Genomic DNA, 16,404 nt, shown 5'->3' with positions numbered 1-16,404 from the left:
CGGATAAGCGTACAAAATCTTAGAATTTGGTACGATAGCCTTCGCCTTAGAATTTGGTACGATAGCCTTCTTACTAGGTGTACATTTACGTGCGAGTAAGGGGCTACTTCAATTGAATCTCCTTAGCCGAAAAAATTATGTAGCGCAAACAGAGATTTTTTTATTTATTTTTTATTATATAGAAACTGTTGAATCTCCTTGTTAAAGTTTATGACCATCTTGTAATGACAAAAGCGGTTCAAAATTTTATTTTAGTTACATATCGAATTCTAAGCGTGACATTATAATGTCTTTTGACACCTTTTTTACTTATATACACACACATTAATGCTACACCATTTTATTTTTTTAATTATTTTTAAATATTTCTAATGTTACACCATTGCCTTTTGCAACAGCTTGAGAGTTGGCTCTTTAGGGGCCAAAATCACCCAACTTGCCATTTGCAAAGATGATGTAGCAGGTCAATCAGTGGCGGACGTAGATAGAGCCGAGGGGGTTCAACCCCCTTCGGCAAAAAATTACACTGTATATATAAGGTGAAAATTATTTTTTATGTATATATAGTATACGTTGAACCCCCTTAGCTTCTTCATTTATGGTTTCTTTATATTTTTGAACCCCCTTGACATAAATCCTGGCTCCGCCACTGAGGTCAATGTCATCTTGCTTGCCAGCTTTTTTTTTTCGAACCTTGAACATATATAGAACAACTGCCATTGACGGTTGCCATTTTAAGTGGCACATAACTTGCATCATCCATGCATGTGGGAATGACCTAACCCTGAATAGCTGGGAGGAAACAGATTTCCCCTAACATGCATGTCAACATCCTTGTTTTACTCTTTATATTGCGTAATCTAGTGGTCATATGAAAAATGACGGTCAAAAATTGCAGCTGCAGATCTACACACTAGAGAGAGAGAGTGAGTGACAGCAATATAACTAGATATATTTTGAGAAATCACGCAGTCCAGTACGTAGTTTGTGCCATGAAAATCTTGACCTTACGACAAGAGATAATTACAGATGTCATATGTTTAGTAAATGTGATGTGCCCATGTCATCCTGTCCTCAATTAAATACCTATAGTATATCTTCTACGAGTATTATTGTTCTTGTGTGGTATCGTAAGGTCACTATATATTATCTGACTAGTTATGTGAGGTCCGTGCTAAGCCCGGACCCAAATTCAAGATATAAAAGTAAATATTTTAATTAAAGAAATATAATTTGTGTTAGTATAAATGTACAACAACAACAACCATATATCCATTGTAGTCCCACAAGTGGGTAATTATGTTAGTAATAATTAAATTTCATATAAGTATATTTTTAATATATGAAAACAAAATTTTCATTCCACTCCTTTAATATTTTAACTTCCATTTTGATGAAATTATTTACTTCAAATCAACGCGGAGCCAGAATTTGACATTTATAAGTTATGTGTCCTAATATTCTGAAGTTATTTAGTTCTAAATAAATAATCTATACATAGTTAATGAACTTTTAAGACAAATACATAATTTAACTTGTGCAGCAGATGAAGCTCCTCCTCCCTTAATTAGGGATTAGGGGTTCGAACATGAATATGGAAAAAATCTTTGGAGGGAGCGCTTCCCCCGAATGAGCGCGATACAGTGCGAATTATTTGGATTAATTGGGCTCAAATGCGGATATCGAGCACCAAACAGAAAACCAAAAAACATGAAAAATGAGGTAGGAGGTTCGATAGCTTTTAAAAGGTAGTCCTTAAAAACAAAAAACAAAAATTAACTTAAATAAATAAGATTAGGACCTAAAAATAATTAATTAAAAAGTTTTACAAAAATTTGGAAATTCTTGGGAGGACTACAAAAGTCCCTAAGTTTTCCCCCATATATACCAGTAATGTTAGGAAACTTTAATCTCAAGAAAGGTACCTCCACCTATTTTTTGAAATCATTATCATTCATGAGAGACGTAGCTATCCATTCACATATTGATTACTCCATTTACATAATTTAGCAATAACGTTCAAAAGCTGACCAACAAAAACAAACAATAATTCACGTAACAAAAATTAAGGATTTTACTTGTATTAAAGGATCAGAATTTATACCGCCAATCATGCACACACATGCATATGTAATTGACTAGTTGCCAAAACACGTTAGTCTTGTAATTACTACTTAGTATCGAGTACTCTATCAACTATTCGCATTTCTTTCTACTCTTCTTTTAAATTCTATATTTTGCTACTATCATTCGCCAACAAAATATACTTGATTACTTAAATATATAGGTATTATTATGTCCGCACTATCTACTCTATCGATTTAATTTTTTATTAATCGATAGGAGTAATATACTTTTATCTTATCGAATCAACACAATATACAATAACAAGTAACTGTCTGTAATAATTCCAATTTTGCATTTAAAAAGTATTGTAAGTTGTTATATATAACCGTTAAGATTTATGCTCTATCGATATTAACTATATTTGCACCCCCTGATCAGACATTATGATATTATTATAAGTAAATCTCTTTGATAATTATCAATTGATAACTTGATAAAATGATAACTCATCGATCTTTTATCCCTTGTTAAACTACATCCAATAGACAAGTGAGGCTAGCCCTAATGGTTGAGCATCTCCGTCATCAATCGGTAGGTTAAAGGTTTGCGTCACACACTACTAGAAAAAAAGGGCTTTTTCACCAACATTTAGCAGGAAATTTATGCTATAAAATATAATTTTCCCACCTCATTCCCACCGAACCAGCTCACTGGGACATAGCCATTGAACGGAAAAATAGAACTTTTTTTTTTTTGTGACTACCATCATGCTAGAGGGTAAGTGAGAATATTACTAATCTTCCCTAAGAGGTGAGGTAGAAAAAAAGAAAAGAAAAGAAACTACACACATTAGTGTGACATTTTTTATATTATCAGTACAGTACATAACTTAAAATTCTTTAGATTTCCTTCTTGTTTTTGTTTTGGGAAGGAAGGAAAGAAAGGTATAGAAAGCCTTGTGGGCCCAATCCCTTTATCAATTGCCAGCTGAAGGCCGAAAAGAGCGCTTACATAAACCCCTTTAAAGCCTTTCAACTCCATCCCCTGCATCACCTCTGCTTTGGGGACTCCTCTTTCTCTCTTAGACATATCACAAACACTTTTTATCAAACATTTGTAGCTGCCAAATTCTCCATGGCTAGACCACAACAACGATATCGAGGTGTCCGTCAACGACATTGGGGTTCTTGGGTTTCTGAAATTCGACATCCTTTACTGTAATTTCCTTACCCTTTCTCTTTTTGCTGAAGTTTCTGTCGTCAATTTTTTTCTGAACTAAAATTGATTGATTTTTGTTAAACAGGAAGACGAGAATTTGGTTAGGCACATTTGAGACAGCGGAGGATGCTGCACGAGCATACGATGAAGCTGCAAGGCTCATGTGTGGACCAAGAGCGCGCACAAATTTTGCTTTTAATGATAGTGATTCTCAATCATCATCAACGAAGTATTTATCTTCAGCTTTAATAGCTAAACTACAAAGATGCGAAATGAAGTCAGTTAGCAGGGCAAATAATAGACCTGGAACGACAAAATTAGAAGTTCAAGACGACAATCAGTTATATGCGCCTTCCAACAGGGGAGACATTGGCCATATTGGTAGAAAAAATGGGCAAATTGGTGTTGAAATGCCAGTGAATCGGGTAAGTTATAATGAAGGCCAAGCGGAGAGTACACAACAATTCAAGTCACTGGAAGATCACCATATTGAACAGATGATTGAGGAGTTGTTAGATTATGGATCAATTGAGTTATGTTCTGTTCTTCAAGAATAGGCCATGAATGCGAATGTAACACTGTTACCTTGTAATGAAATCCTTCCCTACTTCTTCCCTCTAATTTTTCATTCTGTACCAAGTTATTAATGTATAGTTAGTACTCAGTGGCTTGCATAAGATGAAACTACTCCAGGCATTTCAGTACCCATAATATTAGTTGGACCTTTTTTTGTTCGAACTCCTAGACGGGTTAGAATGAATAGGTTCCAGAGTATAGAAACGAAAATTGAATTCTCATAATTTTCTCACGGAGTTTAACTTTTCTATTTTACACTATTAATTCACCTAAAAGATAAGAATAAGTAACTGTTCGTAATTCGTAGCAGGCAGACAGCGACCTACTACAAATCTACTGATAAAGTTACGCCGATATTCTTCAAATTATCTGAACTTCTACTATAAGTTGCTAAATCATTTTCTCACTTGCTTTAGGACTGATAGATAGTAAACTACTGCACAATAACTTTCTTTACAAGAGGCGCAATTTAGACGACACAAATTCCTTGGAAAGCAGCTACTTTTTGACTATGAGCCCGTTTGGATTGACTTATAAGTTGCTTATAAGCTGCTTTTAGTTTTTTTGAGTGTTTGACTGGCCAGCTTAAAGTCATTTTGTGCTTAAAATAAATCCAAAAAATTAATTGAGCCAATTTGACTTAGCTTATCCAAAGCAGTTTATAAGCTGTTTTTTTTAACCCCATCCAAGCAGGCTGTATATGTTTAACTGCAAAATTTGGTTGTTTCTTTTTTGGACTATCTGGAATTGATGATCTGGTGAATTCAGAACTAAAGATTAATGCAATAATCCAGCTTTCATTAAATTGATTGTAGTAGACAGCTTCGCATGATGTTTGGTTTTGTATAAATTGCTGGTTAGTGTAAATAAAATTGTTATATTAATACTTTATTAGTGAACATATTTATTGATTCTCCATCAGATCACCTTTTGCCTTTTCGTTTCCAAGTCGCGTCCCTTCTGTTTGGTTGAGTTCACATCGCGACAATTTTGCATCCTTATTTTGCTAACCTAAGTTGCACGATATCTTTAGGTCATCCAGCCTAAAAATTAACGTATTACACCTCAAGTCTATCTGTCTTTCAAAGATTTTGCACAATTCCAAAACAAAATATGTTACAACTTTTATTTCATAAGAGTATTGATCTCAACTATTTTCTACTGACAATTTCTTGATTAATTTACACTCCACTACAAGTTGGAGTTAAAGGGTGAATTTGAAAGGAAAAAGTAACAAATATTTCTTGATTTCCAATAATAAGAATTTGTAATAACAACTAATATATGGACCATAAAGAGTAAATCAGAAAGAAAGGACAAGCAAAAGAATACTACTACTAGAATAGAATAGTATATACTAGATCTTCAACTATGGAACACTCGGTTCTTCGCTTTTCTTGGTTGACTTTGTATGGAATCAGGGAAATAATCTTAGCAAGGACGATAATAGGGGAATAAGGGATAAGTTTGTTAAAGAAATATTCTGTGGCAATTAGTTGGAAACGTGGCAAAACAATACTAAAAGGTTTAAAGAGATGGACAGGCTATATACGCTCTACTTATTTCTTAACACTAAAAACTCCAAGATAGTCTTGTGCTTTTCTATTTTCTGATCCATATATTCCAACTTGTAGTTTTGTTGAAGATACGAATCAAAATCTGGAGGTTTGACCCGATAAATTCCCCATTTAAAGTATGAACAAATTAGGAGTTTTAAAATTATTTTGCTTACTTATATTAGGGTAATAGGGGGTATAATTGAGTTGAATTCTGTGTGGTGGAGAACTTTTCTTATTAACGAAATGGTTGAGATACGTTGTCGAACCAAAGTGTACTAAAACAATTAAATCGAATGATGGGGAGTATAATTTTATTCTCTTATGACTTAAATGGGCATCATAGACTTGTATGTGCTATCTTGTTCTTCTCCTTTTTCTCTGTCTTTTAAGGAATAAAAAGATTGATGTACTAGTAACTAGATAATAGCTGCCAAAGAATTACTAAAGGGCCATTACTAAAACTCAGGTCATGACATTTGTATTTGGATTGTGACATTTTGACTTTGATCCTCTAAGAGCATCGAATTCAATGACACAGTTGTTTAACTAACACTAAAAAGATAGAGATCCAAAAAACTCTCATGTACGGTTGGGAATAGAAAAGCCAAAATAAGAATAGTCACTCCACTTCATTTTTCAATATTCCTTCTTGAACATATTGTTACTTTTGTATGATGTGTTTCAAGAACCTTCATGTTGGACTTTCATATTTATATTATCAATGCTCCAGTTGGTGGCCTCAACCTGCGAGATATGTTCAGTTTCTTGCAGTAGTTGTTGATGGAGACTTGGTTTTAATTTCGGGCGATTCGCACTTCACTAGTTAATTTGAGGTTCAGTTAGTTTTAATATAGTTAATTTTAATATCTATTTCTAATCACTTCCGTCGACACCATCCTAATTGAAAGATTTAGAGGTTGTTTAAACAGTGATAAACTGATATTATCTTTTGCCAAACTGGTTGAATATTGAAAATCTTGATGTAATTCCTCTATGTCATTTCGTTTTCAAGATACATAGAGTTTATGCATGGTGAAAAATCGACACTCAAACAATATGTGGAGCAGATGGGGGTGATGAGTTTTGACTGATGAACAGTGTTTATTGGGCAAGTGTTGTCTGCTCCTAAGTCCCATCTCCTCACATGTGCAAACCCCATGTTGTCTAAGGCTTCCCGCACATGGCATTCACTTTACTTTTTTTTTTTTTTTTTTTTTTTGGAGTTTAAATTATATGCATTAGTTTTGTAAAAAAAAGAAAATACTGTTAAGTCACTTAAAAATATGTTTATATGTAATAAGTCTTCGTAAAATAAGAGATTTGTAATATAGAAATAAGATATATTAACTGTTATAACAAATAAAGATGATCTGATGATATAAATTTTTTTTGCAGCAATATATGTAGCTTAATCAATTTCTATAGCAGGCACCATACGGTTCAAACGGAGTTGTTTCCGCATGCACGTTCTTTTGTTGTTTCTCATTCATTGAATTTAAATGACATGACATGCGACGAGGAAATGCCACAGCTATGGGTTGAAGAAAAGGACAAGAACACGTTTCATCAGAAGCAAGAATGTATTAAAAAGAACATCAAAACTCCAAAACCTCACAATGATTCAAAAAATCAAAAGAATTAGTACAAAAAATGTTCAGCTATTTTAGTAGGTTAACTCAAAATCGCATAAAACCAACTTATAACAGCAACGGAGTTATTCTTTGACTGAGGTAATAGTTGGCGTGGGGTTTTTACCGCTTTATGCACTGAAGACTGTTGGAAATATAAAGCGGGTCCCTGATAATATCATAGGGCACAAAGAGGATGGAAGAGAGAGAGACATTATGCTCATTTCATATCATTATGAGGAACTCCACTCTTGCATAATAACATTAAAAAGGGGTATATGTATGTGCTAAAGGATAATTCTAGAAAAACTACTAAGTGCTTTCACACTCATACTATGAACTTGGTCATCTCATAAACACAAAATCATGCACCTAATAACATTTAAATTCTATGCATCTAATTACATAGATATCCTAAAAGCTACATAGAGCCGAGGGTCTTTCGGAAACAGCCGCCCTACCTTTCAAGGTGGGGGTTAGGTCTGCGTACACTCTACCCTCCCCAGACCCCACATGGTGGATTATACTAGGCTTGTTGTTGTTGTTATTGTTGTTATCCTAAAAGCTACATAGATAACATCAAAGTGCGTGAACTTATAATATTCAAAATTATATTTTCAACACTCCCCCTTAATTTTGAATTTTCTTTTCATATCGATCCTTCATCGCTCTTTGATGATTTGTGCTTCATTTCCAATACATCCTCTTTTGGTACGCCTTCCAAATTTGCCTTCAAACATAATCTTTCCATGATCTAGGTAGGTGATCTAGGCATAACTTTCCACATTCACAAATTGTTCGTTATAACTTCAACTTTTCTAGCAATTCCTTCAAAATTGGCTCATACTGAACAATCACATGATACATGCGGTTCGATCTCTATTTTCTTCAACTTTTGGCTTTTGCAAACACAAACTCACGAAAGACTTCTCTCGTCTTCTTTATTATCTTGTGAAGTCCTTCAAGGCTCACACCTTCTCGATGGGTTATTAATTCATCTCTTCACAAACCCAAAGGGATCCACTCTTCTCTTGCAAATAGCCAGCCTCTCAACAGGTCATCAAACCTGGAGACACACCTTCAATGGAGATTACCAAAATTTCACCTTTACACCTTTCAGGATCGAACCAATGCTCTAATACCACTTGTTGGAAATATAAGATGGGTCCCTGATAATATCATAGGGCACAAAGAGGATTGAAGAGGGAGAGAAACATTATGCTCACTTCATTATATATTAAAACTCCACTCTTTCATAATAACATTACAAAAGGGGTATATATAGGTGCAAAAGGATAATTCTATAGGGCTGTTCAAAATCGAACCGTAACCAATAACCCAACCGCATAATTGGCTTATTGACTTTTTAGTATTGGGTTACCGGATTAACGGATGGTGAACGGATTAAAATCTTACAGTTAATGGTTTATCGGTGTGGGGGCGGATTACTCAATTTCCTTATCGGGTTAACCGTTAACCCGTTAAGAATTATTATATTTATTTTTTAGTCCTAGATATATAAAATATCTACCGTAAACCCTAATGCTAAAGCCCCATTCACTATTTTTTTCACTTGTAATAACTGCCATTAGATAAACATTATTCAGTCTCCTGCAATATACTTGAAATTAATTTCAGCTTAAAAAAAGAGTGCTAAATTGTTCTAATTGAACTTTGTCATTTAAGGCGCTGATTCTTTTGTTTGGTCCTCCTTATACAGGAAGAACCATGATTGCTAAGGCTGGGGGCACTGGAGCTCGTATAAATTTCATCAATATTTTCATTTCCAGTATTTTTCAAATTTGCATCAATATTTCATTGTCTTTGAGATTTAGCCGATACACCATCCATTAACCGCCCAATAATTGCTAATCTGATACCGAACCAACCGATATCTTATCGGTTGGCTAGCAGATTAGCACATATAAAAGCCGATAACCGATAAGCCGAACCGTTAAACATAATTAACCGCCCGATAAGCAGCCCTATAATTCTAGACAGAAAACTACTAAATGCTTTCACACTCATAGTATGAACTTGGTCATCTTATAAACACAAAATCATGCACCTAATAACATTTAAATTCTATGCATATAATCACATAGATATCCTAAAAGCCACATAGATAACATCAAAGTGCATGAACTTATAATATTCAAAATTATATTTTCAACAAGACTGGTCTAGGACCGAAGAAACCAAATTTGGCACTGTGAAAGACCTGGGCAAAGCACTGGAGTTGTCCTGAAAAGACTGATTATGGTCCCACCATATTGTCCTTAGAAATTGAATTTGTGTCAGCAATTGTCTCATTCACTTCAACATAATCGGACTATTTTCATTTAGATATTCAACCACCCTAGAAGAAGACCCGGAGGTAGGGTGTTCATGGTTCGGTTCGAATAGATTATCCTCTAAACGATGATCAAATAAACTTGTCGATTTTTCAAATGTTAGAATGAAATCAAATCAATTAAGTCGGTTTTTCATTGTTTCGGTTTATAACTTAAACTTAAAAAGCTCCCAGCGAAACTGGCCTGGACATAAAAAAACATTGAAAATAAAACAAAAACAGAAGCTTTACAAGTCCAATCTGTGGTACCTGGTACTATTGACCCTAAGCTGCTCAACACAAACACTCTACAGAACCAAGAAAACCGCTTCTAACAAAGCAAACTGATACTCTAAGAAGTAATTAAATAAAAACTTCCGATCAAGTTTAAGAAAAAACTGAGGTTTTTGAAATTTATGATTTAAAAATGTCATAATAAATGATTTCTTAATTAAGGAGAGTGTCAAGTTTAGTAAAAGGAATGGAGTAAGTATTTGTATAGCTAAAGCTTTTTGTTAAATGTAAAGTAGAATTTAAAAATTAAAATTATAAATTCAAAAATATATTATTTATTTTTAAACTCAATAATAAAAAAAATAATGTTATATGAATCAAAACGGGGACTTGTAACAAGAAGAGAGAGATCCCGAAAGAGCCATCACTTATCCTTCTATACTCAACTGGAAGATAAATGTCAGGCAAACTAATTCTACGCGTCTTCCTCATTTACACTTTAATGATGGCACATAGAGCAAGGCAATTTTCACAATTAATTTTCATCCATCAGCCAACTCTTTTACAGCAAACTGTACGTTCCCATGCATGCTCATTCTTCCCCCAACACCTTTCTGGTTTTCTCACTTCAACAATAAACTGAAATTCCGCAAAATGATTCTTTAAACAATCTGTCTTCCTTTGACTTTCGACCTAATACTAAATGAATACTAAATAACAACTTAAAGAAAATAATTGGACCGCTTATGCATAATGCATATTATACTTGAGCTGTATCAATATCCTCTCATTGAGAACTTACCAGGTATATATATATCAAACCAATTAATGCAAGATACATGTTTTTCGACACTTGTTTATCAGTTGATCATGGTTAAGTGATGTATATTCTCAATTTAATTTTTAACAATTAAGGTTAAATTCAGTGATTTGGTATAATTTCGTGTATGAATAAATATTTGGGTGCTGCTATTTGGCACAACTCGAAATGGCACAACTTGGCACAACCCACTTAAAAAGTCCTAATTACCCTTAATGAATATGGCTCTAAACAATTTTTTATTTTTTTTTCCCTCCAAGACTAAGTCATAATTACACTTAGGCATGCTCAACTTTTCCGTTTTTCAAACACCTCGAGAAGATGAGCAATCTCGTTTTTATACATTTAGGCGTTATACATTTACGTTATTCTTCCCGAAAGTGTGCTAATCCCTATGTTGTGCGGAGCTGAGTATCTTCTATTCGCTGGGATAAAGTCTTTCCTACGTACAACAGGTGCCTCTTTTTTATTTTATTTCATCTTCCACAACAGTTGCCTCTTACTCTTTTCTCTTCTTCCTTTGCCAAAATCACAAACATAAAATGGACCCAAACATTTTCAATGTTGATAATAACAACAGTGAAAACGTTGATTACAACAGTGAAACTGATGATTACAACGGTGAAAATGTCGTTAACAACATTGAAGACGGTGATATAAGGGCAACCTTGAATAATGTTTTAGGGATTGAAGGTAATGACCGTTTGTTTGCTCTCTAATGTTGGAGAAGATGAAGATGAAGATTCAGAGGATTTCAATGGTGGAGGTCCAGACCCATACTTGGACAGCGAAGATGAAGGGCTCAACTTGGTGTGTGTAGAGGAAGAGGTAAATACTCCTGATCACTTTGAGGACTACGAAGAGGATCCTTTGACGAATGAATATGAACCTGAGCATGATGTGACAGATGAAGATGAAGCTAGAGGAGGAATGAATGGGGAGAGATTTACACATGAACAATTTTTACAAGGTCCTCTTGAAGGGATGACATTTGGAAGTAAAGATTCAATGTTTTCATTTTACAGAGAGCGCGCCAGATTGAAAGGGTTTGGTGTGGTGAAAAAAATAGAGTTAAAAAAACATAGTGATTTTGTTAATTATGTTGTCTATGCTTGTGATAGGTTAAGGAAAGGAAAACAAAAGAAATCGAGCAAAAGGATTGAATGTAAAGCTCGTGTTAATGCTGTTATGATGGTTGATGGATCATCATGGCGTGTCACTAAGGTTGAAAGTGAGCATAATCATGTGTTGGATGCCAGACTATCACGATTTATGCCTTCACACAGGGAAATGAGCAGGAGTTTGAAGAGGCAGCTTGTTGCTCACGACATTGCAGGTTTGAGACCTTCAACGAGCATAAGACTCTTAGAAGTTGAAGTTGGTGGTCCTGAGAATTTGGGATGTACCCACAAGGACTGCAGAAACTATATTTTGTGGGAGAGGAGGTTGAGAACCTTTTCCACCGATGCAGAAGCAATAAACAGGTTTTTTCTTGACATGCAGATTAAGGATAGGGAGTTTTTCTATGCAGTAGACCACGATAATTCTGGCAGGGTACGTAACTGTGTATGGGTTCATACACATTCTAAGTATGCATATCTTGAATTTTGTGATGTGATATGTTTTGACACTACCTACCTTGTGAATCAATGGCATATGCTGTTTGCTTTATTCATTGATGTGAATCAGCACCAGCAGTCCATACTTCTTGGATGTGCTTTGATTACAAGCGAGGATGCTAACACTTACAAATATGTCTTCTCTACTTGGCTTAGAGCCATGAATGGTGTAGCTCCAACCGCTATTATGACAGACCAATGTGAGAGTATTAAGGCAGCTATCAGAGTGGTGATGCCAGACGCAATCCACAGGTATTGTATTTGGCACATTTTCACAAAGTTGCCTTTCAGGCTAAAGCGAGTTCATAATGCTAAAATTGCCAAGAGGGAATTTAAAGCAGTAATCTTTGATAGCATTACTATTGATGAATTTGTTGGAAAATGGGAGGCATTTATTCAAATATATGAGTTACAAAACAGAAGATGGTTATCTAATTTGTTTTTGGAAAGGGAGAAGTGGGTTCCTGTATACCTAAAACACTATTTTTGGGCTGGTATGCTGTCCACACAAAGGTGTGAGGGTATGCATGCTTTCTTTGATGGCTATATCAGTGGTTCTAGCACACTAAAGCTGTTTGTTGAGCAATACGAGATAGCCTTGAGACCAAAGTTTGATAAAGAGTTAACTTCTGAATTTATTTCTAGGTATACAGAAGCAAAAGTTTTCTCTAGATTCTTGTGGGAGGAACAAATACAAACTCATTACACTCGTACAATATATAATCTTTTTATGGACCAGGTAGCGAAAAAGTATCACTGTAAAACGAGCATTCATGAAGATGCTGAAGTGGTGGAAGGTGTAGAGAAGTTCGACGTTGCAGATTATTCAAATAAGAATGATTTTCATGGCAATATATTTGTGTTCTTGGTGGAATACAGAACAAACGGCGAATATTTGGAATGTAATTGCAAACACTTTGAATCTACTTATATTTTGTGTTGCCATATACTAGAAGTTATGTCAAGAAAGCGGATTGACATAATCCCTGAGAGGTATATAATTAAAAGGTGGAGAAGAGATGCCGTTCGTCCACACTTGAGGAAACTTTCCTGGTGGCAACCCAACCATGACTGATGAGTTCAAAAGATATTATATGTTGAACAAATGGTTTGACAGGGTCTCTGATGTTGCATTGGATAGTGAAGTGAAAATTAGAGACTTTAAAAATGTAATGAAAGCCAGACTGGCTGCCTATTTAGATTAGGATGATGATATGCTGGTGCTAGACGTTGGGGGAGATGATTCAGACGATGATAATTTCACATACATAAGAAACCCAAGAGAGACTCGTCCACGTGGAAGGCCACCAATTAACAGACGTAGAGGAGGACGTGTAAACGTCTTTAGGCGAGGGGGTGGAGCAGGGTATAGGGCTAGATGTGTACCTAATGCCAATGAAAATAATGAGAATGGATGTGATCATGCTAATGCAGTTGATAATAATGGTGGTACAAGTACACGAAGGCGTGCACAAGGGAGTGCGAGAACTGGACCTAATGCCAATGGTGACAATGCCGGTGGAGGTGATAATAATGGTGGTACAAGTTCAACAAGACCTGCACGTAGGAGTGCAAGAACAAGAGGTAGAGGTGTAGGGGGTGGTACAAGTGGCGGTAGTTATAATAGAAGTAGTGGTGGTGATGTTCAAACAGACCAACCAGTCGTTTAATTGAATTGGAAGTTTTATTTTTTGTTTCAAATAGTGATGCATTATTTGTTTGTTAGTATTGCAAGTTTTTGTATGTATTGATTCAATTGGAAGTTTTATTATGTGTTTCAAAATAGTGTAAATGTTAATGTACTGGATGATGCATTATTTGTTTGTTAGTATTGCAAGTTTTTGTACGTATTGCGTAACAAAGAGAAGTTTTCTATTTGTATTGACTTCAAACATGTGATTTGATCACAAAATTGGGAATGTTCTGCCAAAATTTTGAAAAAATTGTCTTTAAAAAAAATAGTTTCATAAATTCTCCCATATTACTTGTTCAATAGAAATTATTAGAAATCTGAGAAAACGTAGTAAAATATCATTTTAAAATTCGGAAAATTCAATTATTCTTTCTTAATGGAGGGAATTCAACATTTTTGGGATTGAAAAACGTTTAGAAGGGAAAATGAAAAGGCGAAAAGGTGCCTTCTCACTCCAATTTACTACTCCTATTTAAGAACATTCAGCACTAACTTATTATTTACCCTAAAAAATTTCAATACAAAGTAGTTTTGCAAACCAAAAATTTTTGTTGATAAATGGCCGATTTCACTCAAGTCCATCCGAGTCACTGTCCCCACCCCGTTTCAGAATAAGGCTGAGTAGATCTTATGCAACGTTGGATGATGTAGTACTCACATTTCCATTATTTTTTTCTTTGTTAAAATTACAATGTATTTATAATTATTATTTTTTACAGTGGTTGCCAACGGTTGTATCTCAATACATTCCACCTCGAGTCACTACCACTAGGATTGTTCATCACAATGTCGTATGGACAACCAAAATTGTACCCTGTGGTCAAAGAAGGAGAATCCAGGATGGATGGAAAAAATTCGTTGAAGGGGCAGGTTTTGAAGAAGGAGATGTGCTGGATTTTGTATTGTTTAGGAGCTCTGATGAATTTGTTAAATTTGTGGTTGTTAATGACGACCCATTGTTCGTAGCTTTTGCAAATGCATTACCAGACGTTTTGGTTTGAAACGTCTTTGAACTTTGTATGCTCTTAATTATGAATATCAATATCAATATTTTATGAATTTGGGTTTATAGAATCCTGTTTTAAGTTCTTAAGAGTTTTTGCACCTGTGAAAAAACTTAAATTTGTAATAAGTTTAAAAATAATGCCACTTAACTTTAAAAACAATGTCACTTAACTTTAAAAACAATATCACTTAAATTCGTGATTATTTTAAATTTAATAAAAATAAAATAATTAACCTGGACTATTTAAATACCAATCATATTTTTCAAGTTTGTTGTTCTAATAGTGACCCAATCTGGATGAATTTGCAAGTAATGTTAGACTTTCTTTAAGTATTTTTTGTGTACCAAACCAAAAAAAAAAAAAAAAAAAGCCTTCAACAAGAACACAAAGACAGTAGCAACATAATAGAGCCAAATTCTTACATTGTGCATGCTTTTTGCTACATTAACCAACTTACTATGTTTCAAAACAAAAACTAAGACATATAACAGAAGTAGACCATCTTAACATCAAAACAACTTCTTTCAAAACATAGATTAACGACTAAAGCACCAACATGCTAGAGTAGAAAAACTATATCATCCATACTAAAGATCAATATTGTTGACTTCTTCAATGTAAGCCCAAAACCTGCGCCTCAGCTCCCAAAGTTCATTCCTAAGATTCCTCGCAATGTGCCTAAGTTCTTTCACTTCAGCCTTCAAAGCCGCAATCTCCCATACTGGAGCTGGTACTGGATCATCCGAAGAACCTTGAGTAGTTGAACTTATGTTTTGGGAAGACATCTTTTTTCGGAAAGTTTTAGGAAAATGAAAGTAGATAATGGATTTTCCTTGTTAGGGTTTGGTATTTAATGATGTAGAAGCATTTAATATGTTGGTTGATCTTCTCACCTGCCCTAAACCCTGAATTGAGACTACGACCACTTTAACATTGGGATCCAACTTAATCCAATTGGACCACCAATGCTTGGTGGAATGAAGGTGTGACTCTAATTATATCAAGATCAAGTGTTGTTGATCTTCAATTCGATCCAACATAAGCAAGTCAACACAAAAGTCAACAAAATTGAATTGAGACTAGAACCACTTCAACATTGAGACCCAACTTGATCTAATTGGACCACCAATGCTTGGTGGAATGAAGGTGTGACTCTAATTATATCAGGGTCAAGTGTTGTTGATCTTCAATTTGATCCAACATAAGCAAGTCAATACAAAAGTCAACAAAATTGAATTGAGACTAGAACCACTTCAACATTGAGATCCAACTTGATCCAATTGGACCACCAATGCTTGGTGGAATGAAGGTGTGACTCTAATTATATCAAGGTCAAGTGTTTTTGATCTTCAATTTGATCCAACATAAGCAAGTCAATACAAAAGTCAACAAAATTGAATTGAGACTAGAACCACTTCAACATTGAGATCCAACTTGATCCAATTGGACCACCAATGCTTGATGGAATGAAGGTGTGACTCTAATTATATCAGGGTCAAGTGTTTTTTATCTTCAATTTGATCCAACATAAGCAAGTCAACACAAAAGTCAACAAAATTGAATTGAGACTAGAACCACTTCAACATTGAGATCCAACTTGATCCAATTGGACCACCAATGCTTGGTGGAATGAAGGTGTGACTCTAATTAT

General features: G+C 34.8%; 2 protein-coding genes across 2 annotated transcripts; both read left to right on the top strand.

The window, feature by feature from the left end:
• The first annotated feature begins 3,083 nt into the window (after window positions 1-3,083).
• Window positions 3,084-4,085, top strand: LOC132621937 (ethylene-responsive transcription factor ERF003-like). Its single transcript, XM_060336458.1, has 2 exons — window positions 3,084-3,284; window positions 3,371-4,085. The coding sequence occupies exons 1-2, from the start codon at window positions 3,202-3,204 to the stop codon at window positions 3,840-3,842; spliced, it is 555 nt and encodes a 184-aa protein (XP_060192441.1). The 5' UTR covers window positions 3,084-3,201; the 3' UTR covers window positions 3,843-4,085.
• Window positions 4,086-10,976: 6,891 nt separating this feature from the next.
• Window positions 10,977-13,258, top strand: LOC132616795 (protein FAR-RED IMPAIRED RESPONSE 1-like). Its single transcript, XM_060331460.1, has 3 exons — window positions 10,977-11,127; window positions 11,165-13,046; window positions 13,171-13,258. The coding sequence occupies exons 1-3, from the start codon at window positions 10,977-10,979 to the stop codon at window positions 13,256-13,258; spliced, it is 2,121 nt and encodes a 706-aa protein (XP_060187443.1).
• The last annotated feature ends 3,146 nt before the right edge of the window (window positions 13,259-16,404 follow it).

The sequence above is a fragment of the Lycium barbarum genome, chromosome 1 (assembly GCF_019175385.1).
Source record: "Lycium barbarum isolate Lr01 chromosome 1, ASM1917538v2, whole genome shotgun sequence".
Classification (NCBI taxonomy): Eukaryota; Viridiplantae; Streptophyta; class Magnoliopsida; order Solanales; family Solanaceae; genus Lycium; species Lycium barbarum.
The sequence above is the reverse complement of the archived record's forward strand: the minus strand, read 5'-3'. Positions and strand labels throughout refer to the sequence as shown.

Coding starts and splice junctions, on each gene's coding strand:
- LOC132621937 (XM_060336458.1), top strand. CDS start 3,202: ATGGCTAGACCACAACAACGATATCGAGGTGTCCGTCAACGACATTGG. Junction 3,285..3,370: donor GAAATTCGACATCCTTTACT/GTAATTTCCTTA, acceptor TTTGTTAAACAG/GAAGACGAGAATTTGGTTAG.
- LOC132616795 (XM_060331460.1), top strand. CDS start 10,977: ATGGACCCAAACATTTTCAATGTTGATAATAACAACAGTGAAAACGTT. Junction 11,128..11,164: donor TAATGTTTTAGGGATTGAAG/GTAATGACCGTT, acceptor ATGTTGGAGAAG/ATGAAGATGAAGATTCAGAG. Junction 13,047..13,170: donor ATTGACATAATCCCTGAGAG/GTATATAATTAA, acceptor ATGGTTTGACAG/GGTCTCTGATGTTGCATTGG.